Source organism: Coturnix japonica, chromosome 11 (genome assembly GCF_054131305.1).
Source record: "Coturnix japonica strain WE chromosome 11, WE-NBRP24, whole genome shotgun sequence".
In the NCBI taxonomy this organism is placed as follows: domain Eukaryota; kingdom Metazoa; phylum Chordata; class Aves; order Galliformes; family Phasianidae; genus Coturnix; species Coturnix japonica.
The window spans coordinates 22,545,616-22,569,697 of record NC_140673.1 but is presented as its reverse complement, the minus strand read 5'-3'; the positions used below and the strand labels follow the sequence as shown (position 1 = coordinate 22,569,697).

General features: G+C 39.9%; 1 protein-coding gene across 10 annotated transcripts in view; it reads left to right on the top strand.

The window, feature by feature from the left end:
* LOC107317605 (BEN domain-containing protein 5) overlaps nt 1-24,082 on the top strand; it is a 799,506-nt gene that overhangs the window by 459,363 nt on the left and 316,061 nt on the right. For 7 of the 10 annotated variants that reach the window (XM_085512346.1, XM_085512345.1, XM_085512343.1 and 4 more), the window contains exon 1: nt 12,605-12,901. The exons of the other annotated variants lie outside the window; for them this stretch is intronic. Coding sequence is in view for 5 of the 7 variants with exons in the window: in XM_085512343.1 (XP_085368469.1) it covers nt 12,682-12,901 (220 nt within the window). In the remaining 2 variants the exon portion in view is untranslated. Of the gene's footprint in view, nt 1-12,604; nt 12,902-24,082 lie in introns of those variants that run through there. 10 annotated transcript variants of the gene reach the window in all.

Below are 24,082 nucleotides of genomic sequence, written 5' to 3'. Positions count from 1 at the left end.
AAATAAAATGGAATAAGTATTCAGAGCATGCTATTACTGGATGACAGTTGATATTTTAAGTGGATTTTAAATATCTATTAGTAATAAATTACAAATAAGTTTTTTATGCTGTGCTTTCTGAAACTATTAGATTTTATTAAATAACATTCAATTAATGAAATATCACTTCTTAGGCAAAACATCTACAATGTGTGCCACTCATCCCTTCAAAATGAGTATATCAGTCCCTAAAAATGAGGTAAATGAAAGGCAGTTTCTAAGGAATAGCATATCCCATAAATTCAGGGTCATTCCATCTCAGGGTTACTACTTCAGCTACTTAATTATGGTATTTGCAAAATTGCAGTCACATAGCTCAGGGATTGAGCCTAGCAGACTGATTTGTAACGACTGGCTTTTAAGAGAGTTTTTGTGGACATCATCTTCTGTATGGTCTTCTTGGGTCTAAAAGCAGTTACCAAAATACAACTCAGCAGCTAAGAACCTCTTCTGCTGCTGGCAACTAAACGTCTTGCTCCTTGAATCCTTTTATTGCTTCCCAGTCTTTTCTATATCAGTGCTAACCCTTTTGTCCCTGCTGAGGCCCACATCCAAATCTTGTCTTTGCTACGTCTCAGCAATTATCTCCTGTATCACTTGAAATCCAAACACTCCCCCACATCATCGTTATCGTCATCTAACTACACAAGGCCTTCCTGATACAGTTCTCTGAATTTCCTTTTTATTCTTAGAACATACTTCTGAGGGGAACTTACTGCTTGTTCTGCATAATCACACAGGCAGTCTGTCATCGTGGGGTGTTTCTCATAGATGTGAATCAGAGCTTTTTGTCCAGTGCCTGTGAATTGCTGGTAGCTTAAATGGACATAAATGTGGTTGCAAATGTTCTGTCCTACAGAGGTATTTGCAGGATCATCCTCTATGATTGTAATCATTTCTGGACAGGAAGTGGGTTGGCATTTTATAAGGGGATGCAAGTATATGTGTGGCCTATAAAAAAGTCTCTGTAATTAACATTTGCTCTATCAGATGATTACAGGAATTAATAGATTGTGTTACCACGATACAACAGTCTAAGACTGAGTTTAGCATTTATGAGTAAAGAAAAAAAAACTAGGGAGAGCAGTGTCAAACAGTCTAAGATGGGGTAGTTCTTTAAATGGATATAATGCCCAACTGCTCAGAAATACTCCTGAGAACAAAGAGATAACCCTATGGATTCTTTCCCAAATCCTTTCTTCTGCTGATGTCTCAGACTTCTGTCTCTCCTGGTCTCTGTATATGTGTTTGGGAATTATAGGCATAGAGAACATTTGCCTTTAAATTTCACCAGGTGTTTCCCTGGGAAATTTGTGCAAGCATCACATTGTTTAATCATTTGTCAGCCTGAAAGAAAACCAAACAACCAACAACATACAGGGAAGGACAATGATTGTCCCTTCTGCAATCTGGAAAATAATACTATAAAATATTACATCAGCTGTTGGCAGCTGTAGGCTTGCCTGCCTACTAATTTACAAGCACTCCAGAATCCTTTGTAATCCAGCCATTGCTAATTATATTCATAATGATTTATTTAAGGACTCTGTGCACGTCAGTAAAAAGTCACCCCCCCCCCCCCCCAAAAAAAAAAAAAAAGCAAAATAAAGATTAGGTGGCTGGAAGTGCATAGAATAGAGAAGAGTAACCCAACAATGGAGCTGAGATGAAGTTTATACACAGTGAATAGCTTAAAAAAAGATATGTAAAAATGAGTGAGAGAATAGCTTTATTTTCAGCTCATCATACAAGAGGCAGAGTTCCTGATTTGGCACTAGGCAGTTCCCATCAGAGGTTATTAAGAGCAGGGAAACAGGTGTCTGGTGGCCAGCGAGGAAATGAGAAGCCGTGACACCTGAACTGAGATCACAGGCATCTTCCTGACGTTCTGTCTGGAGAAAAAGTCTTAACTGTCTGCTGCCTCTGTTCCTCCTCTGGCTGTAGGGATACATGACTCTCAACTGTTAAAACTTCCATTTATTTATAAGACCTTTTTTCTTTTTTTTCTTTTTTCCTTTCTTTTTTTTTCCTGTAGAGAACTGTAATGATGCACATCAACTTTATCCTGTCCTGAGCAAAATGCTAAGTTAAGAAAAAACGATGAAGGATTGTGTAGTGGAGCGCAACACTTTTCAGTGTTGAGTCTCTAGGTCATTCTGAAGCAGGGATTTGAGCAGCGTCCCTTAGGATTTGCTGTTATACATGCTGAAATGATCAATCAAGGATAAAAAATGGACTGTTCTCATCTCATAGATCATTTCACAGTGAAACACTTAAACTCCTGGCTGCTTTCTGAAAAACAGAGGATCTGCATTAATAAGGTGACCTTATCATAGCCACCCCTCGGGGGAAGGAAGGGAGAAAAAAGGTTGTGGAAAGAAAGTGAGTCCAATTGTTAATCTTTTTTTCTGGGAGACTCGGATTCCTGAATGCAAATTACTTTATATTTAAATTGCATGAAAGCACAAAAGGTTCATGTCTACAATTGACGGTTATTTCGTTAGCTGACTCACAGAGCCGTGCAAATGGTTTCTAGTGTTAACTTTCTTCAGATTTGTTTTCTTTGTTCTTAGCAGATCTTGCAACAGTGATCATTCTGATTAATGTAGTTTATGCTCCGCTCTACTCTTGATTCATGTTTTTTGCAGCAGTCAGCATTCTGGCCTCAGTAAGGTGAGGCTTTGCAAAGTGGCTTTTGTGTTTCTCCAGTAGTGCCCATCTGATGGGCAGTCTTCCAGCTGGAGATGAGAGAAGCATGGAGTCCACTATAATGTTTTTTGCATGGTAGCACCCTCAAACACAGGTTAAAGCAGACTTTAATCAACAGATATAGGACGGTCTCAGATGCCATCCCCTGTGACAGCAGACAGACCATGCATACGCTCTGTATTACTGAAACATTGGCTCTGTATCACTGTGAGCCTCTCAGGCCAGGTCTGCTGGCTTTGTGCCTCAGTTTGGATAGCATGGTGATTCAGTGGGGCTCAGTACAGCCCCAAGCTGGAGACTCTGTGCTTGGCTTTCAAAAGTTACCATATTAAGTATTAATTTTGGAGAGAAGGTATATAAGCATAGCTTAAATATAAAGAAAATGGTGGAAAAATAGATTATTTTTGCATCCCAGGTGAGAGTGTTTTTCCTTGTTCTCACTCTTCCGATTCAAAACAATAAATATAAAAGTATTTTCTTAGCTTCTTTCTTGGATATACTCAGTTTTTAGCAGTGGATGTTTAAAGAAGTGAGAGTATTGATAAACACGATAGTTGATGGATACTTGAAACTTAAGGTGAAGGGAAAAACAGAGTGACTCAAGTTAAATGAAACCAAAGGATATTCATCATTATTTTTATAAAATACTTTTATTTTGAATTGAAACTGTTTAAACAAATATTTATGGATAGAATTCCATGAAAGTGCTTTTTGTTATAGAATTTTCCCAAAATATGAGTTTGGTGCATAACCGGACACCTCTCCCACCTGCTCCGGAAAAAGAATTCCAATCTGTTCACCCAAGATAATCAAATGAAAGCATACAAATCAGTTGAAAGCATCCAAATGTTCGATATGCAAAATATTAGACAGGGAAGTAGTACATTCCTCTATTTAATGTTTGCTCTAAGTACTTTTTTTTATGCCAAATGCCAGACTTTCTGAACGCTGTGACAGAGAGCTGTTACTTGTGAACAACAGTTTCAATGGTTTTGGTTGAGTTTCAGCTTAATGTATGAATCCCACGTTCTTGCTGTCATGAAATCTCCATTTTACCACTTTTGCAATATTGCTGGCATATGTCTCCAGCTGTCTGTCGCTGACATAGAATTGCTTGTGATTATCTGATGCTGAGCTGTTCTGCTCTGTTTTTGTGTTTTTAATCTCTGTAACAACACCTGAAAGTGCTGTGCAGATCGTGATTATTGGGGCAGAGTACAGTTGTCTTTGAATTTTATTGTCCTACATAGAACACTGCAAATTTTAATGATCTTTACATCCATATTGAATGTGAACTAGATCTTTTTCTGATCTCATCATTTAACACTGCAGACTGCTGACTTATTGACTATAACATTAGCATTTTTCAGATTGGCAGACAAATTGCCTTGTAGGAGTGTCTCTGTGTGTATTTATATATCATCCAAAGGCTGAAGTATATAGAATATATTTTAACTGCCTAGCTATAATTTGATAAATCATATCAAAATTTTCTAAACTTAAAAAATGGAACTTACATACAAAAACTTGTGTTCCTTTCAAAATCCAGACAAGCCAAAACATGTAATGCAGAGCAAGAAGCAGTGAATTTGCTTCTTGAGAATGTTTTGTCTGGGGAAACATTACCTTGGAGGTATTTAAGGAATTTAAGAGCAAGTCTAATTGTTGGTTACATTTATTGTTTCCCACTTCAGCAATACATTTCTCTAGGATACAGACCCCAACATAAATTACTGCTTCCCTCAAATCAGCTGATTTACAGTTGCTGCCCATGTATGTGTTCTTACAGCTGGCAAACGTGAGTTAATCCACAGTAGTTTGCTCTCAGTTTGACTGAGTTAGCTTGCTGTAGCTTGGTTACTTGCTGTGCTTCTACCTTCAGAAGTGATCAAGAAGTAGTAAACTATAATACTGTACAATGACCCTAAGATTAGTAGAAACATATATTTTGTTGGGGAGGGGTTGACCTGGGAATTCATGAAGAAAAAGATGTTTACAACTACGCAGTGGGGGTCTGAAACTTTTCAGCCAGATGAGGAACACAATTGGGAGATATTTGGTAAGAGATGAGAGACAGCACTGTGGTGCATGCCTGGCCTTGCTGGCCAGTTGGTAAGGATATCTCTGTGCTTGAAAAGAGGTTTGCATACATATTTGTGCAGCATTAATCCATCACAATCTCCAGCCAGCTGACTACTTAAAGCAGTATCTTGAGCTACTGCAACGTGCTATTTCTATTCCATCCCTTGAACAAAATACAGGCTTCTTTTGTTCTGTGCTTTTTGGTGGTGGTGGTGGGTGGTTTTGTTTGGTTGTTTGTTTTTGGGTTTTTTTTGTATCTCTTGTGGGTTCGGATAAAAACTAGGTTTCCTTTCTATTTATGCTCACTAAAAATTGTGGTTATTCTCAGTAGTAACACCTCTGCATGTAATATAATCTGTGTTGTCTCTCCACCTCTCATCTTTTCTATTTTATTACCTCTTGCATGTACTGGTAAATAAAAAGGGAGTGAATTTGGAAGATATAGGCCATTTGGAAGAACTGCTGTGTGTATCATATAGGAGAGTTCAGAAGATTATGGAAATATTTACAGCTCCAAAAGAGTCAATCTGTACACCAGAATTGAATTTAGGAGTGGACATAAGCCCTGTGTATTTTAGCTGTTCTAGAAGGACTGATTTGCAGTATTTTATGGCCTCATAATAGTGAAAAGTAGATATGAAGAATTTAGCGAAGTCTGGATACCGCATTGCTCCACCATTTCTTATTTTCATTGACATTATTTTTTCATCAGTTTGGACTGTGTAGGATGTGCAGACAGTGTACGTTCAAAATATTTGACTGCTGTGTTTTTGCATACAAACCTTATAAAGAAATAGAAATACCAGACTGTGTGTACAGGCATCAAAATTTGATTATATGCAGGATCTAATCTTAATATCACACCATCTTCACTGAAAAGCATTGCAAGAATATTCCAATTCATATTCGGAATGGTGTGTTTCTCTGCAGTCATTCTGCAGAATTCTTATTCCTACCAGGAGAATATCAGTATATTGAACTGAATAAAAATGTGTACATTAAATTGCTTATTCAAATGTCCAGCTTTGATGTTTGTGGAAAATTTAAGCAGGAGGCAATATAACCTGAGTTTTGTTTTATTGATAAGACACTAATGTGAGTTACAAAACGGGAAAGAATAGAACTTGTATAATATGCTGAAAATGTGAAAAAAATGCAGATTTCAGTTATTAGCTTTCATGGCTGTATTTGCATAGAAATATACTAACGGCTGGAAGACATTTCACGCATGAACTTGATAGAGGATCTTTAAACATATTCGTGTTAGAAGAGTGCTTAAAGGGAACCTCAAACTTGAAAATTCTCCTCTTTGTTTAGAAAACAAAAACAACCAGAGTTTCCCTACAATATTTTAGTACAAGGTATTTCTTCATGAAACAAGCTTCCTTTGTTATGAGAAACACAGTGGCAGGCTAGGAAGGTGCCTCTTTCTGATCACGCTTTAGAAAAGACTGTGATTCTCCTGAATGTTAAATATAGTAGATGTTGCTCATACTTTTGTGGAAGATATTGGCGAAGCATGAAGTGCCTGGTGGATTCAAACTCTTCTTGTCTTTTTGGATTCCTACAGCATTTTCTACTTTGGCGGAAACAACTTCCTTGCAAATGGGGCAAAGATGATTGCCAATTTCCTTTGTTATGTGATGTTAACTGATGTTAAGCCGTCCTTAGGAACTAGAGGAATTCCTGTCCTAGTTAAAGCGTGTTACAAATTTCTGTTACTTTGGTGACAGCAAGCCTTTCCAGTTAATGTTTATGAGCTGATTTCTTGTTGTTGTTTTGTTTTGTTTTAATTCATGTACTTGTGCAGAGCAGGTGCAATTCCATTCTGAATTAATAGTTATATCTGCTCCTTAGTAGAAGTGAAGAGGTTCCTGGACTGTAGGAAAGATTTGCATAGGAGTGACCAGTTGCATGCTCTGTTTCTAGCAGTTTAACATTCAGTTTGCCAAACATGACAAATTATGTGTCATTAATTTCAATATGGTTATTAATGAGACACAGCAGAGGAAGCTAAAATATTCCAGGGATTATCCTGTTCTGTTATCTCCATTCACTTTCCGCAACAGGGATTTTACATGCTCACATTAGTTGAGGTTCTTCAAAGGAGTTGCTGGCCCATCTCCAACCATGACTTTCATTAGAAGTAGAAAAGTTGATCTGGTCTTCTGAAGTAGTAAGATGTGAGCATTAATTCCTGGAAATACTTTCTAAAAACTCACTTCATACTGAACTATTGCTAGCCCTGGAAAGGATTAGAAAAAGCAACATGAGTATGAATTACAAAGCATGGGGTTATGACAACATGTCACATTAAGCAGTTTTGACTTTGTCCTCACTTATGCAAACCCATTCCTGATGATGATGATGATGACTGTCAGAACCTTACCAATAAACCTAGAACTCAGCTCTAAAATCTGTCCTGTCTCCTGAAATCAGACTTTCAAAGGAAAATCAAAGTGTTGTGTATATGGAGGTACCATTCTGGAAAAATGCAGTTGGTAGTAGCTGACTTTGTTTTCTTCTGCACGCATCTCATATTATTTTTGTAAACCTCTAAGTCAGTATTGGCCTATACAGAAAAGGGCTGTGGGATTGTTTTCCCTGCCAGTATGAGATATAAATGCTGGTTAAAGATAGAACAGTGCTGTAGAGATGTGAAAACAAACAAAAAACAAAATGAAGTGGAAATATGAAAAGGGTCATGACTACTGTCTTACTCAGAATCTCTGTCTGATGCATAATATAATCATGGGAAGTGTGGAGTAACTGTAATTTACACTGAAGGTTACATAGAATTGAGACCTTGCCAAATTTAAGTCCCTTTGAATATATATGGTATGGAAGGAATGACATTACTGCAGCACTGCAAAATGTATATAGGTAAAGCTACAGTCATACTAGTAAAATAACTATGAAATGCCAGGGGAAAAAAAAAGTCTGGTTTAAATAAAAGAAAACAATATTTCAAATCAAATTTCCAGAGCTCCAGATAGAGTGAAAATATGTGGGCTGAAACCATCAGTGGATGGTAGTAAGTTCTTGAGGACTGCAACTGCAGCCATGTGCTCAGCACAGCTCTTGAAGATGGTGGCAGCGGTACTGAAAAGACATATTTTAAGGGTGAGTCCATGTCTGAGTTAGCTCAAAGAAAGTGTTGACTTCCCTGCTTTCCTCTCAGACATGTTTATAGTGTAGAAAACAGCATACTGCTGGAATACAGAGGATGGTGTTTGGCAAGCTTTTGAATGGCACATGACAGGGTGGGAGCTGGAAGTCACCATGATTAGAAAGACCCAGTTTCTGGCTCTCACCAAGTGAATAACTGGGTGGGATCAGGGAGAGATTTTGCCCCATGCCAAGGCAAGATCATGCCAACTGCCAGCACCTCCTTATTCCTGTTGACTTTCTGTGAGCAGATTCAACCTGTAATTTGGAAAAGGAAAGTACTGTCTGGCACCCGTTCTTGAAGGGCTGCCAGTCTCATACCTATCCTATAGCCTGCCAGAATGGGAAAGATAAGTATCTTACAGTATCTGCAGTATCAGTATTCATAGCAGCAGTCATTGGAATTTTGTCTTTTCAATGAAGACAGAAATCCAAAGAATATAATTATTTTCCATCTTTATAATTGTAATGATGATCTTTGGATTGGGAAGTTTCAGCAGTTAATGACTGTCTGGCACTTTCTTTGGCCCTTGCTTTCTCCAGCCAGCCAATAACAGCAAGGAAAGCACCTCCTCCAGTGATCACTTGCTTAAACATTACTTTGTTATGCTACAGAATATACCAGCTACCTCCAGGAAATAAATGTCTTGTCTGAATAGAGCCATAAAGTGTTTTTGAGGTTTCATTTCTTTGAAAGAGTATTCTGTTAGGACATGCGAGTTTAATGTAAAAGAAGATTGAGTAGCATCCTTAGCCCCAAGAAAGGTTAGACCACTCTCAGGAGCTGAGACTAAACAGCCTCACAGCACTGCTCCTTCTCTTCTGGGGATGGTTTAAGGCCATAGATTTCAAGAGATGAAATCTTAAGAATTTATCTAGGTAATCTCGGTACGTTCCTCTTGGTATTGGAGCACTTTGGAAATTATGTCTGGACAGAAGCATTTTCCTTGTCTGTCTTGTAGAATTGTTTAGCAACTGGACTTTATTTGTTCCATTTGAATTTTGTGTAGTCATTATGATGCTGAAAGGAAAATGTTGTCTTGGGAGTTAAACGTTGAAAAAGCTAAAGCAGGACCAACCTTTGGGAATGCCTGCCTTGCTCTGTCTACCAGTAGATTCTCCTCTTCCAGCTATCCTCTCCAGTTCAAAATACCAAGAAGTTGTATATGGCTTTTTTCATAGGGAGACTTGTTTATTTACACCTGGAAATGACTTTATCTTACACTTTGTCATGAGAGAAAATGAGTTATACTGTGGAAGAAATCAACTTGAGTTATTTTCTGGCCACCTGTTAGATCACATTCTTGATCAAAATTTAACCAGATTATGAGTGGATTGAATATGTATACATAGATAAGCTTTTGAGTAGTCTTCAGTTCTTGACTGTTGTTAAGAGTCTTTAAGCTTATGACTTTAAATACTGTTGCTAAAATACAGCAAATTGTCTGAATAATTGTGAACACATCTCTCAGGGTGCATTTGAGCTTTAAGGTAATTGTTTAAGAAACTTATTCCTTGGAAAAGGAATAAATTCAGAAGAAAACAATAAAATTTTCTAAACCACATATCTAAATAAGGATTCCTACAGCAGTCTGGCATATAATTATTGCTGAGTAGGCAGGTAGTAGTGAAGCCCCTTCACCTGAAGGATAAAAGAAGATTGGAATTTCTTCATCAGTGGATTTAAAGTCAATATGGCGTCCCTCAAGGTTTTGGTATAAAAGGTAGAAGTAATGTGACTGATGAGCCTAATTTTAATGTTTTGCTGTGGAAAAGATTTAGCACCTGCGTAACTATTATTGGTACCATTAGCTTTTCATTTTGTATTTTTATGTGAGAACACATCAAAACAGCAGGCATCAGCTTTTTCCTTAGCACTCTTCTTTTACTTTTCAAGAAAAACAGCAGCAGAAAAATATAGGTTATGTTCCAGGAAACAGAAACTCACAAGTCCCAGAAGGGCTGGGGATGTGCTTTGTGGTTTTCCTGACTCTTGGAGTGACACTTTCACTTTTTAAAGCTGAGGCTTCATTTGTATTTTGAAAATATGACAATCTCCTTCTCAGCAGGGTTGCATTGTTTCTAAAAGGCTGAAATTGCTACAGGATCTAAATCTGGTGAGGATCCAGTTATTCCCTTAACAATGCATTTTAAAACACACACCCATAAAACAGCTTGACATCTGTAAACTTGAGGCCATATTCTCTGGCTAGACAACTCTCAACCAACTGGCGTGAATGGGGAAGGCGTGAAGGAGAAAGGAGAGCCGATGTTGTGCATTCTGTGCTTAAACCAATCTCTTCCTCTGCTTCACAGCTAACCGATGCAGATTATTTATAGATTTCAGAGCCAAAAATTAACGCAGTTCCTTGCAGGCAGAAGAGAAATGTATGGGGTCATTATTAATTCTTTAGCATTATAATGCCTTCTGGCTCAATGTGTGTGCTGGGAACCAAGTGTAAACACACATTTATCATTGCAACCCTTAATCTGTTCCCAAAAAATGTCCTTTGGTGAGGAACTGTAGAACAGCTTTTATAAAGGATTTGAGACATTTTCTTTGCCACGGACACAAAGATCTTTACAGACTTTGCTGTAACTGAACCTTCAGGTGTAAAACGTTGCAAATGCTAATTTAGAATGTTCCATTTTTTAAAGAAGGAAACAAAAAACCACACTGCGATGCAAGCTGCCTTTACATAAATGCTTTGTTTTCTTTCACTGGGGCAAATTAGCCAGGCTGATGAGAACCTTCCTTCTTCAAGGTCTATCCTTACTTCTGCATCCTTAGCTTCTCTTAGTTCTCCTATTGTTTCTCATGTCTCCATTTTTGTTTTCCTTTCCCTTGGCAGCAGTCTTAGATGGTGCAAATACATTTCAGCTCCAGAGGAAATAGAGTACGAGTAAGATTCGGCGTACTGAATCCCTCACTGGCCACTGAACTTAGTGGGACAAAATAGTCCTTCATGCAATTTTAACAGTGGAGTAATTCTGGCCATCAGCCTGTCCTGACATCTCTTTGCAGCTTCCTCTGCCTCCATCATAACATGAGGTGGAGGAGACGGAATCAGCACAGCAGCTGCTATTGTTTGATCAGCAACACAATCGTTGCTGGAATTTCATTTTCCTTGCAGCCTCGCTTCTAGAGTACATTTGTCATCCATACTTTGTAGCAGACTTATATTTGCCTGTAATTACATACCAGTCTGGCAATACTTTATTGTTAACATAAAGCACTGGTGTTTAAATCCCCAATCTTAGGCTGAAGTATTTGCAAAACTCTGTAATTGCTAAAATAATAAAGCTGCCATTATTGTATGGGAAGTTTACAGCCTGTTACTGAAATACTTGTATCAGCTTAACTATACCTGTATGCATTCCTTATGTTCTCATGGCTTAAGAGACAGAGTTCTGAGTTTCTGATGCTCTCACAGAATGGCTGAGGTGGGAAGGGACCTTGTGGATCCCTTTGAGCTCAGCGTGTTCTATTATTCTATGACTCTGTGACTTCTAGTAGCACAAGGCCATGCTCAGACGTGTTATCTCGGAGCATGCAGGAGACTGCAATCTCTGGGCAAGCAATTCCAGGGCTCAGTCAAAACTTTGTTTTTCTGGGTTGTGGTCTGCTCTCATGTACCATTTCTAAGAAGACTATAAAAGATAGCTAGGAAAAACAAAGTTCAGTTTGTTTAAGCTCAGTGTAATGGGTATAGAGATACCACTCCAGGCATTTATGGATTTGCAAACCAGAAAAGATAAAAAGTATTTTGGTTTCATTTTGTGTTGGCTTTCTGCAAGCAGAAAAACAGCAACACCCCTCTCTTGTTGTTTTTTGCTCATTGTGCTGTTGTTTGGCCTTAACACAGTTCTGCACTTTGTCAGTTTGCTGCCAAACTAGTTGGGCAAAGCAGATATAAGCATTGGACACTGGGGTAAGAGTAACTGGTGCAAGTGCATTATTATTATTTCCATACAGAAAGCTCAAAACATCCATGCCAAGTATAAACGTGTCTCCAGCAGATTGGGAATTTGTATTGTAATGAATGGCATGGTCTCTCAGCTTTGTTTTCATACACATGCATAGGACATCTTCACATGGGAGATGGCAGGGAACCTCTGGGTTCTTCCAACAGCGACCACTGGATGGTACCATTGGTGACCCATCGGTGGGTCTGCACCCCACAGAGCAGTAGCATCACTCTGAAGACCTTGACATAACAACGCATGTTCGGATTGCACTGCTATTGAGCCAATAGGTGCTGTTCTGCGATGCTGTCTGCCTGTGACCCACCTTCCCCTACTGCTGAAAGTATTGCCCCGGCCTACGTGTTCTCTGCGTACCCCCACAGAGCAGGACAGCCCCCCTTCTGGACGGGCCCTGCACCTCGGGGGGTGGAAGGGAAGTGCCTCCCGCCCGGCTCTGAGGGTGCCAGGGCAGCCCCGAATTCGATGCAGGAGGGCCGTACCCGCTGTGCCCCCGCCGGCAGCGCGGCCCTCGCCCGCCCACCCCTCAGCCCGGCTCGCGTCGCTCCGCGCTGGATTGCTCGTGTCTGCCCGGTTCTGGGGCTGCCCGGCTGGCGGCGCGGCCAGGCGAGCTCAGCCGAGCGCAGAGGAGGATTTTGAGGAACAATAACAGAGCGGGGAGTGCGGGACCGGCGCGGCCGCCCCGCCCGCCGCCGCACCATGTACGCCTTTGTGCGGTTCTTGGAGGACAACGTCTGCTACGCGCTGCCCGTCTCCTGCGTGCAGGACTTCAGCCCCAAGTCCCAGCTCGACTTCGATAACCAGAAGGTCTACACGGTGTACCGCAACCCAGAGGAGACGGCGGAGGACGACGACGAGAGCCCCGGAGAGTGGGGGGAGCGCCTGCTGCTCCACAAGGCCCAGATCCTGGCGCTGGCAGGTGGGAGCGGGCAGGGCCGGCTGAGGGAGGGGGCGGGTGGGGGATGGAGCCTTGGGGGGAGGAAGGGGGGGCAGGGCTGGGGGCATCCGTGTGTGACCCCCAGGGCTAAACCGGGGCAAGTGCTGGGGGGACCGCGGGGTGGGGGGCTGGGTTGGGGAGACCCCCCCCCAAGATGAAAAAAAAAGGGTAGGTTTCCCTACCCAGCGTATTTATAGTACATGGAGTCATTTCTATACCTTAGTAGCTCATGTTGCCACATTGGAGAGTGTTGCTGGTTTCTGTCCGCTCTGTTAGTTTAAGCGACTTCCCAAATTGGGAGGCAGTAGGGGAAGCAGAGCTGTGCACGGTTTATGTGTGGGGCTTGGTGGTGCTCAGTGTGTTTGCTCCACGTTTCTCTTACACATTATCTCCACACCTATGAGCACCGCTTCAACTGCACGTTAAAAACCCATACTTTGGCCATTTAAACCATGGTGCTTCTCTGTGGTCCCAAAGTTGTGTCCTGTTGGCAGCATGAAGACTTTCTGTAGTTTCCTTGCAGCCACAAACAACTCTGTCCTCCTGACAATTGGCATGGGAAGAAAGTTTGAGGGTGTTTGGAGTGAGCTGCTGGCTGGTCTGGAGGTGTCCCATAGGATGGGACAAGCAGAGTGTCACTGTGTGGCTCACAGGACACTGGTTTCTGATTCTACATTCCACATTTGGGGAGAAATACAGCCCACAGCCATTTCCCCAAATATGGCCTGGGCTGTGGGATCTGTTCTCCTGCAAAGGCCATGCCTGCTTCTCATCCCCAAACAGGGCAACTTAGTGCTATGGGCATGTAAAACTAGAGTTTTCCCAGTTTTTGTTTTATTTTGGGAAATGACAATTTCTGATGTAGGTCAGCTGGTAATCCATCTAGTCCCTGAGTTAGAGAGTGACTTGTACCAGCGGCCTGCTTACAGTACTGGCCATAGGCAGATGCTTTGAACAAATAAGAAACAGAAGAGCTTTGTACGTCATTTCCCTGTAGAGTGTTTGTGAATATCTGCAATCCCCAGAGTTCAGGAATAACACAGGCTGACAGAGGAGTGGATTCTCCTGCAAAGTTTTTGTCGTCCTATGCCAACACATGTTTTGTGTGACCTGTCTATAGCACAGGAGAACTGATATGTGAATTATTTGCATGCTGCCTGCTGTGTACATGGATGATAGCATTGTCACTGCTTGGGGTTTGCTTGGCCTCTTCTCAAAGGTTGCCCACATGGAGTTCGCCTTCCTCTTTCTTACCAGGGAAGTGCCCTTTCTAAAGTGTTTCGGAGTTCTCAGTAATACTGTTTTGCTCATGTGGTGAGCCTACAAGGTTGCCTCAGTTTTCCAGCAGAAAGTGCTCCCACTTTTGTCAATTCACTGATCCCAGAGTTTGTTCCTAGGAGAAGTCATCCAGACAGTTTGTTTCATCTCTCTGAAGCAGAACAAGGCAGTATACATTGTTTCTTCAGAGAGAACGACTTGTTACCTATATTAGAGATCTACATTAGTTGCTCCTCAGTGACTTTAGTTTTTACAGCAACTTTTCCTACTGAGCCAGGGACACAAAGAAACATACAACTATTTTGTTATCATGTGCTCCATCTCAATACATATAATGTGTATGTGTCAGTTACATGTTTCAACATTCCTCAAGAGTCTTCACTCCTGTTCTTCTTTCCTTTCTCTACCATATAAACATTCCATAACTGAACTGAACATGCTATAACCAAAGGACTAGTTACTTTCAGAGTTTCCACTTTCTCACCAAATTTTTGATGTTGGCGTTTGCCTTATAGTGGTTAAAACACTGGGGAGAAAGGTTGGTCTTACATGAAGATACTTTTGGTTTCTAGTAACCAATTAAGTTTGTGTGGCAAACATATTAAAACATCTTTTTATAGCAAATCTGATGTTAGGGAACCTGCTTTTGTAGAGAGAAAGGTAAATTTAAAGGCAGTAACATGCAACATACTTGCATAGAACTTCTAATCCTGAAGCATCACAATGTATGTTAGAAGTAAAGTAAATAAAGTGGGTAAAATAGCTTTTATCTTTAAAATATACATGCTGAGTTGATGTGGAATTTCTGAAGGGGAACTTCACAAATTAGTGCATTAGAGACCTGAAGGATTTACTGCTTTGGTTTGGGGATTCCCCATTAGGAACAGTTTTTAGGATCACTGTGATGGTATACATCTTAAATTTAAACAAAAGAAGGTGGGAGGAAAAAATACTTTTTATTTTCATTGAGTTTCAACATGCTCTGTTATTTTCTTGGTAGAGTTTCAACAGGTTGTACGCTGATGTTCCAAAACTGTTCAAGTAAGCAAAATGGTACCTGCTTATATATATTTCCATGATCTAATACTGTTGTTACGTGGGAGTTAGAGTATGAAAAAACTTCTTAGCTTTCCTCTCTAGCAACATCAAGAAGGAGTAGAGAAAGAATACTGATACAGTATCAAGCTTTTGAAACAACTTTTCTACTGTCTTTAAACAAGAATTAAAAGTATACATTTTTACCATCCTGACACTCAAGTGGAGTTCACCTAGAGATAGATTTATGTTCACACCCGCAGTGCAAACTCTTATTGGAGTTTGTGTTGTAAATCATTTGCGAAACAATTGTCCTGATTTGAAGGAGTCTAGGAGCAGTTCTTTGATCTCTGTGTTGAGGTTGGATGTTTGGAAATCTGCACATCAGTGAGAAATTTTATGGATGCTTCAAGGCAGAAAGAGCTGAAAAGGGTAGGGTGTTGGTTGTGCTCAGAACAACACATAATTGTGATAGACTTGATATGGTGGGGAGATAAATGCTGTCTTCTGGCAACTTCAACAGTAGCACGTAGTTAGTAGTACAGCAGAGGGATTGTTCTGAGCTCAGTACACATTTCTTGTGCCTCTGTGTGTGTGGTTGGGGAACCTTCAACTATTTTAAAAGTTAGCCAAAGTCTAAGGCTGAAACAAAGCGGGTTAACCCCCAACAAGGGCAGCTGTAGACTGCTGAGCCATAGAAAACATATTAAAATGAGCTTTCTGTTCCATAACAAATTCAGCATTTGGTTAACAGGCGACTGATGTTACGTAGTAATAAAGGAATCACTTTATTTACCTCTTGAATGGAAAATACAGCTCAGCGCGCTGGAGCTGCACTGTAAGGCAGTTTCTTGAGGTGGCATGTTAACTGCTCTTTCTCACTGAGGATAAAATAAATAAGACAGCTTTTCAGAAAGAGCTCGAGTCTTCCTTCTGATCATCCACACCCTTCATTTTTATTTCTTTCGTGTCCTTTCATCTAAACACTAAAGCTGTTTTTCCCGTCTCTCCTGTTGAAACAGGTGTGCCACTTGCAACTTTTTTTGCTCCTGTCCGATGTAATCATTGTCAGTTTTGTCCATAAGCATGTATACCTTAGCGTGATCCTTACGTGACCCTGCTGGAGCCACTTCTAATGCTCATCACTTTGCAAAGCAAGGTGGAACAAATCAAGGTACAGGGACTTCTTAAAAGTTTCCTACTCCAGGCTGCATCTGTTGACAAGTTAATAGTGACTGTCTTCTAATTGGAGGCATTCTTTTCTGACTGCAGTAAATAATCACTCTCTCTAGCTGCTGCCCTTAGCGCTTCCCACCTGCACCATCACAGCAAACACGTCTCAATCAGATCCTGACTGCAATTCCCTGCCTGCCACAGCTGGCACATCAATACCTGTGTGCATCCATATTCTTCCTTGTCCCTTTATAAAATGTGATGCTCTACTTTTTATTTAAATAGGTTAGGTAACTCTTTTTTTTCCTTCTCTTTTTAAAGTTTTTAAAAGTCTGTGCAGCTCATGATGAGGTAATTTGCTGCGTTTCAGAAGGATGCAAAGTCTCCATTCCTGGAACAGTTTTCAATTAAATGATTTTGGTGCTGAATTTTGAGTAAGTTTGAGGGTGAATCCATCCAAAGAAGTTGAAGCTGTCTACTTTGAATAGTTAATGGAGGAGAGACACTGTCAAGTGCTGGAGTAGGTGAAAATCTGCAAGCTGGGATTTTAGATTATACCAAGAATTTGTAGCATTTAGGTCAGCAGGTGATCTTGACATGTAAGATCATCCTCAATCCTTTCACTATTCATACAGCCTGGGGAGCTGGATTAGGTAGGGCAGTGTGTAGCGATGCCATGGTGTGTGCCATGCTCTGGCACAGTGTAGCCCCAAGTAAGGCAGTGCCATGAGGAGGCTGTAGGAAACCTTCCAGCAGTAGCTTCTCACAGACTTTGGTCTGTTTTCCTGGGGTAGTTCAGAAGCACCTGTAGGCTGAACTTTGCATGTCTGCCCGTGAGCAGCCAGCCCACTTGGTCTTACCCAAACACTGGGTCTTACCTTGGGCTGACAAAGTGCAAAGCTGAAGTAGCAGCATTAAAAGAGTTTGGAACTTTTAAAACCATAGCCAGTAACTATTATCTTAGTCAGGATGGGTCTGCATCATCAGCAACATAAAGTGCTAATGAAAAGGAGTTTAAAAGCAATTTTACTGCAAGATTTTACCCCCTAGTTTTCTCTTTTCTTGTATATCTTAATTTGGAAAGAAATGTGTTTTGGTCTCAGCTGACCTGCTTGTTCCTCAGTCATGTTTACTTTCTACTTCAGAAGAGTCAGAAGTCATTTATTAGTTTATTATTATGACCCACACCCATACAGGTCACCTACAATGCTGTGATTTCTCTTGGTCTTAGTACACACATCATAGCACATAACACAAGTTATGCTTGTAAATGTTGCATAAGCTTAGCTGTGCTACAATAAAAAAATTCAGGATTTTAATAAAATTGACTTCAAAGGTAGTATGGGGATGGTAACTATGGTAACTAACACTCACTAATTAAAATATGCTAAATTTTGCAGGGAAGTGAAAAGAGAGATTAATGTAACGTACTGTTTTTGTTTTCTTAATTTGACTGTAAAACATTTTTTCCATTGCTAGCCTACGTGCTTGTTAACTCCATTATTTTCTGGGTTGTTGGTGCTTCTTTTTGTTGTTGGGTTTGGGTTTTTTTTGCTTCAAGAATCCCTTTAAAAATAACAGCAAGCGAACCACATAATTTTAGTGTGGAAACTAAAAAATACATGAATCTACCCACTATTTCCATAGCAAATTCATTCCTCAGGCAGAGGAATGAATGTGGAGGTTTCCTGGAGAGTTCCCTGTAGGCTGCTGCTTTTTCTGGCCTTTGTGATCAGGAAATTATTATCGAGGGTTGGTACTAATGAAGTTCTTTGGTGTGATTCAGGCTGACTGCTTGTGGCAGGCAAATTGACAAGCTGTAGCTGTCATTGAGGGGATGATGTCTTGAGATGAACTCTTGAACGTTTTGAAAAAGGCACAGCTTTGGTAATAAATAAGTTTTTATGAAATACTCAGCATGTCCAGACTTCTGAAAAGTAGTTCCCATAACTGAGTTTTGCATGTAGGTACAGAGTAAAGACTTAAAGGCCAGGTTGGATGGGGCCCTGGGCAGCCTGGTCTAGTGTGGAGGTTGGTGGCCCTGCCTGTGGTATGGGGTTAGAGTTTGATGATCCTTGAGGTCCCTTCCAACCCAAGCCATTTTTTGATTCTGTGATTCTGTGTTTGATGTTCTCAGTTTTGTACAACATTAAAAAATCTTCACAGCACTTCAGTGGGGCAGTTAGAAACACCGAGACAGACAAAGAGGTCAAGTTATTCAAGGTCTATATTTAAGAAAATATTGGATCCAAGATTAAAGCTGTCCTCACCATTTGTGTGTGTGTTTGGGGGGGAGGGGAAGAAACAACAAAAAATAAAACCAAAAATCACCCACCTTGATGTTTCTCAATCTGCGTGTCTTTACTTGATCTAATCCATCATTTTCTGCTGCCAACAGACAGTTTTAATCCTCCTAAGAAATTAAATGGGGCAGTTTTGTTTATAGAGAGTAAAATAATAATAACTTGTATGAGTTAAATATAAACAAATTAAAACTTATATAAATTATTATTTATGTTTGTTTTGAGCCATGTTGCTTCTGTTTAATTATTGTTGGAGAGGCTTCATATTAACTTCTGGATTAGCAAATACATCATCAGTGAGCTGTCTTGACTGAGGTGTCTGGTTCATCATCCTCTTTACCCAATATCTCCAAACCTAACAAGCCTTTTCCAAGTGTCATTTAGAGTTATTTTCAGTCTGGCTTCTATTCTCTCCATTCAAATGAAATTCATAAGGTTTAGCAACCTTTTTGGCCGGTTTCTCAAGAGCATGTATTCACCTGCTTGAGCTTTTTGGCCTTGTTTGTCAGCGTTGCTGCTTGTTGTGTGCTCCAAACATCAGGGAAGAACATATCTTTTTGAAGACATTTCCCTAGTTGCTCAGCTGTCTGTCACTGTCTTCTCGGGAAGTTTTTCAGGGGTATTTAGTTCTTGTCAGTTTTTGATGGTGATATTAGCCCTGATGATGGACACTCAGCTTTGTCTCTTTATTCCTTACTTTTCTCACTTCCTGAAATTTCTTTTCAGCTTCCCTCTCTGACATCATTCTGCAGAAATGTTTGATCCGTTTTCCGCCTGTTCCCCTCATTTTAGCTGCTTCAGCTTTGGTGGCTCACTTCCTTGAATAACATTTGCATCCCTACCCCATCCATTCAACTGCATTGTATATTACTGTGGTGGTTCTTTTTTAGTTTCTTCTGCTTTGGTAGAGGTCTTAAGCTCAGGGGTGGTTTGTGCACAAAGAGTTTTTCTTCCTCTATGTCCTGATCACCTTCTGAGCCCGCAGGGTTGTTATTCATTCTGAACTCACATCTTCCTCTTAAAATCCTTCTTGACTTCTGTAGCTAATGCAAGAAACTCATGGTTCTTTTGCGTTTTGGGTGTGTTTTTTTCCCCATTTTCAAATAAACTAGCCCAGTTTTCATTGTTGTATTATCATGCTGCTTTCATTTTCAGTCACAACAATATTGATTATTGTTTATTTGTGTTTAAGTGCCACTTAGGAATCCGTGCCCTGTGGTGCTTCATGCTTGTATTTGTTTTGAAGCACCAAGTATACCTTTGTCTGTGGGTTCTTTGTTTTGGTTCTCAAGTGTCTGTTTTGTTTCAAGTGTGCACTGAAAGCAGTGCATAATCTACTGAGGCTGATGCTGTTCTTTCAGGCAGCAGTGAGGCAGTTCCCCCCATGCTGCTGCATTGAATTCTTTGCAGGTGCTGCCCATATGTGTTGGGTATATGCCTGAAAATGGGAAGGGTGATGTTAAATTTCTTGAACTGTCAGTATATCATTTTTCACAAGGAGTGGAATTTTTTTTGAAGGCTTAGGGAAGGGATGAAGTTTGCTCAAGTTTCTCTCATTTTATTATTGTAAGATTTATAGCATCACCAAGACCCTTATTTGGGCTCATCCAAAACCTTCCATCCTCTGTCTGCTCAGGGTACAGAGCTCTCTTCCTTTAGTTTTCCATCTTTGACTGCAAAAGTCAGAAAACAAACAAACAAACAGAATTTGAATTATTTTTTTTGGAAGGATTAGTTTGTTCAGTACATACCATTAATTTAGAAAGTAAGGAATGTTTTAAAGAGATTTTTGAGTTTTCCATAGTCCTACTCTATATCCCGGAATATGGTTTTCAATTTTAGGTCACTAACATATTTTTACTTGAATTTAACCAACTCATTTCCTGCCCTGTCAAACTCACTTTGTCTGCCTCAGTTCCCTGCTGCTGTAGACTCAAAACTATTGCATTTTGGCCCAGATCCACCCATTCTGATGCTGAAACGAAGACTGGACTGAAGGAAACATTCCAGGAACAGTTTATCCTTCGCTAGTTGATACTGATTCTCTAATGCAGGCATGTTTTTTTGGCTTTTTTCTTTTCTTTTCTTTTGGCAATGCTGAGGGCAAATGTCTTCTCAGCCACTTTGAAATTTCCCAGCAGTCTGCTTTTTTTCTTGCTTGCTGAGAAACTCTGGGAGATGGCCATATGGACTGAGAAGTGCTGTCATGTGCACTGGTTTTGAGCCCCCTACTTCAGTACCTGGTGAGGTTGACTGGTGAGATCTCTCTAAGCCTGACCTTTTCCTGGAGTACTGTTATTCCAGCATTCTTCATTCTGTGTATTGAATCACAAAATGCCATTTTCTCTATCTGACTACTGTGCACAAAAGCAGTTTTTTTATGCCTTGTGTCTCCTGGAATATCTGTTTAAAGGGCAGAGGGCTTCAGTGCTATCCATGCTTGCATCGCACTTCTGTGCTGTTTATTTTATTACAGGTAACTAATTAGCTATGTTAAGTGCTAGTCCTCAGTGGTCAGTTTCACTAATTTGTTTACTTCATGCACAGGAAAAGCTGTAGATACAACGTAGTGACATTCTGTTCATGATCACCAAGGGGAAGGTATAATCTTTAACTTGTGTCAAGGTTTAAATGACTGGGGGCAAAGTCTGGACAAACGATTCGGGTCATTGCAAAAGGCTCTGAGTGACAGCATTCCTTGGACTGCCTTTCTCAGTGTTTTCTATAGCTCCAGTCATCGTACTGTGTGTTGTCCAGCTGTTTAGGTTCATATCCTGGTTTTCTCCAGGCTCAGGATTTGTGCATGTCTCACATTTTCTGGAGTGTTCTTTTGTCCTTGCCTTTTGTAGGCTTACACAACAGCAGAAATGGAGTTCTAAGAGGAACAGATCAAAAGACACATTCATGCTTCTCCTACCCCTCCCTCTGGTCTACTCTCACTTTCCTCCCACCCATTCCCAAATTCCATTAATATTTACAGAACGTGAGCCAGTACTTAAGTATTATCCTAAAACTGAGAATGGTGTTGTTGTTTTTTCTGGCTCTATCTGCAGTTAATGTGGAAGACAACAGAAGTTAGAAAAGTACTTTAATATCCAATATACTGGATAAGTTGTGTTAGGTATAATTAGGCCTTGAAAGAACCAAACGTGTTTAAGAAAACACTGTATGGAGTTTTATTGGAAGACAGAGGAATATAACTATTAGTTCATCAACTAAATGAAAGAAATCCTGAGCTTTAATTTACATAGGCTCATTTTTACCATTGCTTCTTCAAATTCTGTGCATGCAGGGAAAAGTAATTCTCCAACCCACATATTTACAGGATAAGTAGTAAAATCAAGAAACCAAATGCAAAGATTTGCCAAACACAGGAGAGACTTGTGTTGATAGTTAGAAACCAATAATTGATAAACTAAGCATTCATAAGGAGGTATATAAATACACTTTTACCTTCTATCCACCTGAAAAGTTGTGTAAATACAGATTTCATAGGCAGATTGAGAAACTGGTAGGGGAATAGAGGGTGAAGAATTCAGATAATGAGCATTGTTTTACTTGACCCCCAAACTGGGTATTTTCTTTCATTTCTGTTCTTCAGAGCATCTAATGTGTTCTTAACCTTTACAAGTTGACTTAAAAAATAGAAAGCCAGAACCGAAAGAAAAATATTTCTCATCTTCCAAATTTTTTTTTATTTTAATGTTTTGTGTGTCTGAAAGTATTTGCTGACTTCACTGTAGCCTGCACATGGACTTATTCCTCTGTGACTCCTTTCCAGGGGAGTTTCAAGCCTTTCTTTTCTCAGGCCATGGGCAGAATTGATTGTGTCCGTTTCCAGTTTGCCTCAGGTCCTGGCTAGGGCTGACCTCAGGTAGCTGCCAGCAGGCACTTTAGGTAACTATGTGAAGCAATTGGATTATGTCCACCTTGTAATGAGGCCAAGGGTTATTTCAGACCAAAGAAACAGATCTGCATTCTTTACATGCAGAAGAGACGTAGAATGTTGATCTTCATGTTCTGTGGAAGATGGTTTGGCAAAGCAACCTGGGGAAACTTTCTCTGCAATAAATGTGCACTTGAAAAAATTGTGAGTGCATATTTTAGTGAAACACTCCGGTGCACCAAAGTATATAGTCACAGAAATATGTATATTTTTCTTTCCATCTGGATTTATTTATTTTTCAATTTCTGACCTTCCAAGGAGATACCAATACCCATTCATGTATCAATATATAATATATTATATACATATATATAGTATATATTCAAATATCCTTCAGTCACATTTGTAGGTTTGGGTTTGTTTTTTTTCATCTAGTAAGGGCTCTCTTACCCTCTGTTTTATGACAGTAGAAGTGAGCTGTGTCATTCTTTTGATGAACCCATATTTTCCAGATAAATGGAAATGTAGGGTTGTTTTTTGTGTTCTGTTATTGTTTAATTGTTTGTTTCTTTCTTTGTGTATTTTTGTTTGGGTTTTTCTTTCCCCAACACTGAAACAGTTGGTTTGCCTTTTTGTTTTACTGGGATAAGCATCCATGGTGCTCTGGGGAACAGACAATGAACTAAAATAAGCCTAGCTGTTTTTTGTTGTTTATCTGTTTCGTTTTGCATCTGTCTTAGTATTTATTGCAACCATCTGCATTTCATTTCAGGTTGTCTAATGTCTTATTCTGTGCCTCTTCTTTTTACATAGCCGTGGGCTGTAATATCACCATTTGCCTACAAGAGATCCATTTCTATCTGTAACAAAATGAATAGCGTTCATCTGTGTAATTCATTTCTAATGAATGCCTCACTCCTCATTAAACAGTGATTTACCTTTGTTTCCCTTTTCTGTGTTGTCAACGCTAACCGTTTTGAGGTCCTGTGGAGAGATGCTAATGTGAGAAAGCAAAAGTCAATGCAACTAAACACTAAGAAATGTCATCCTCATTAGCACCTTCAAAAATATTCATGGGACACTTTATGAGATACAGTTTGCAGGTGGATAAGAAGACTCAAAATGTTTTCTTATTCGTAGACTTTCAGTGCACAAATACAACACTTCAGACTTTAAAGGCATCAGTCCTTGTCCAAGTCCTTCATGGGTAGCCAAGCTGGTGAATTTCTTTATACTTGGTTTGCTCTGCAAGAGTTTCACATATCACAGACACATTTGGGGTGACTGTATACTTGGTTCCCCATCCCCTTTGCATCTTTCCAAAAATACTGAAGTGCTTCAAACATATTTTCAGGAAATACTTGATTTTGAGTTATTTTAGAATCTTGCAGACTTGAAAATATTTTACTTAATTGTTTTGAGATTCATAGATTTCAACATGTCCTGCAGCATCTCCTTTTCCTGCCCTCGTCTTTACAAATAAATCCG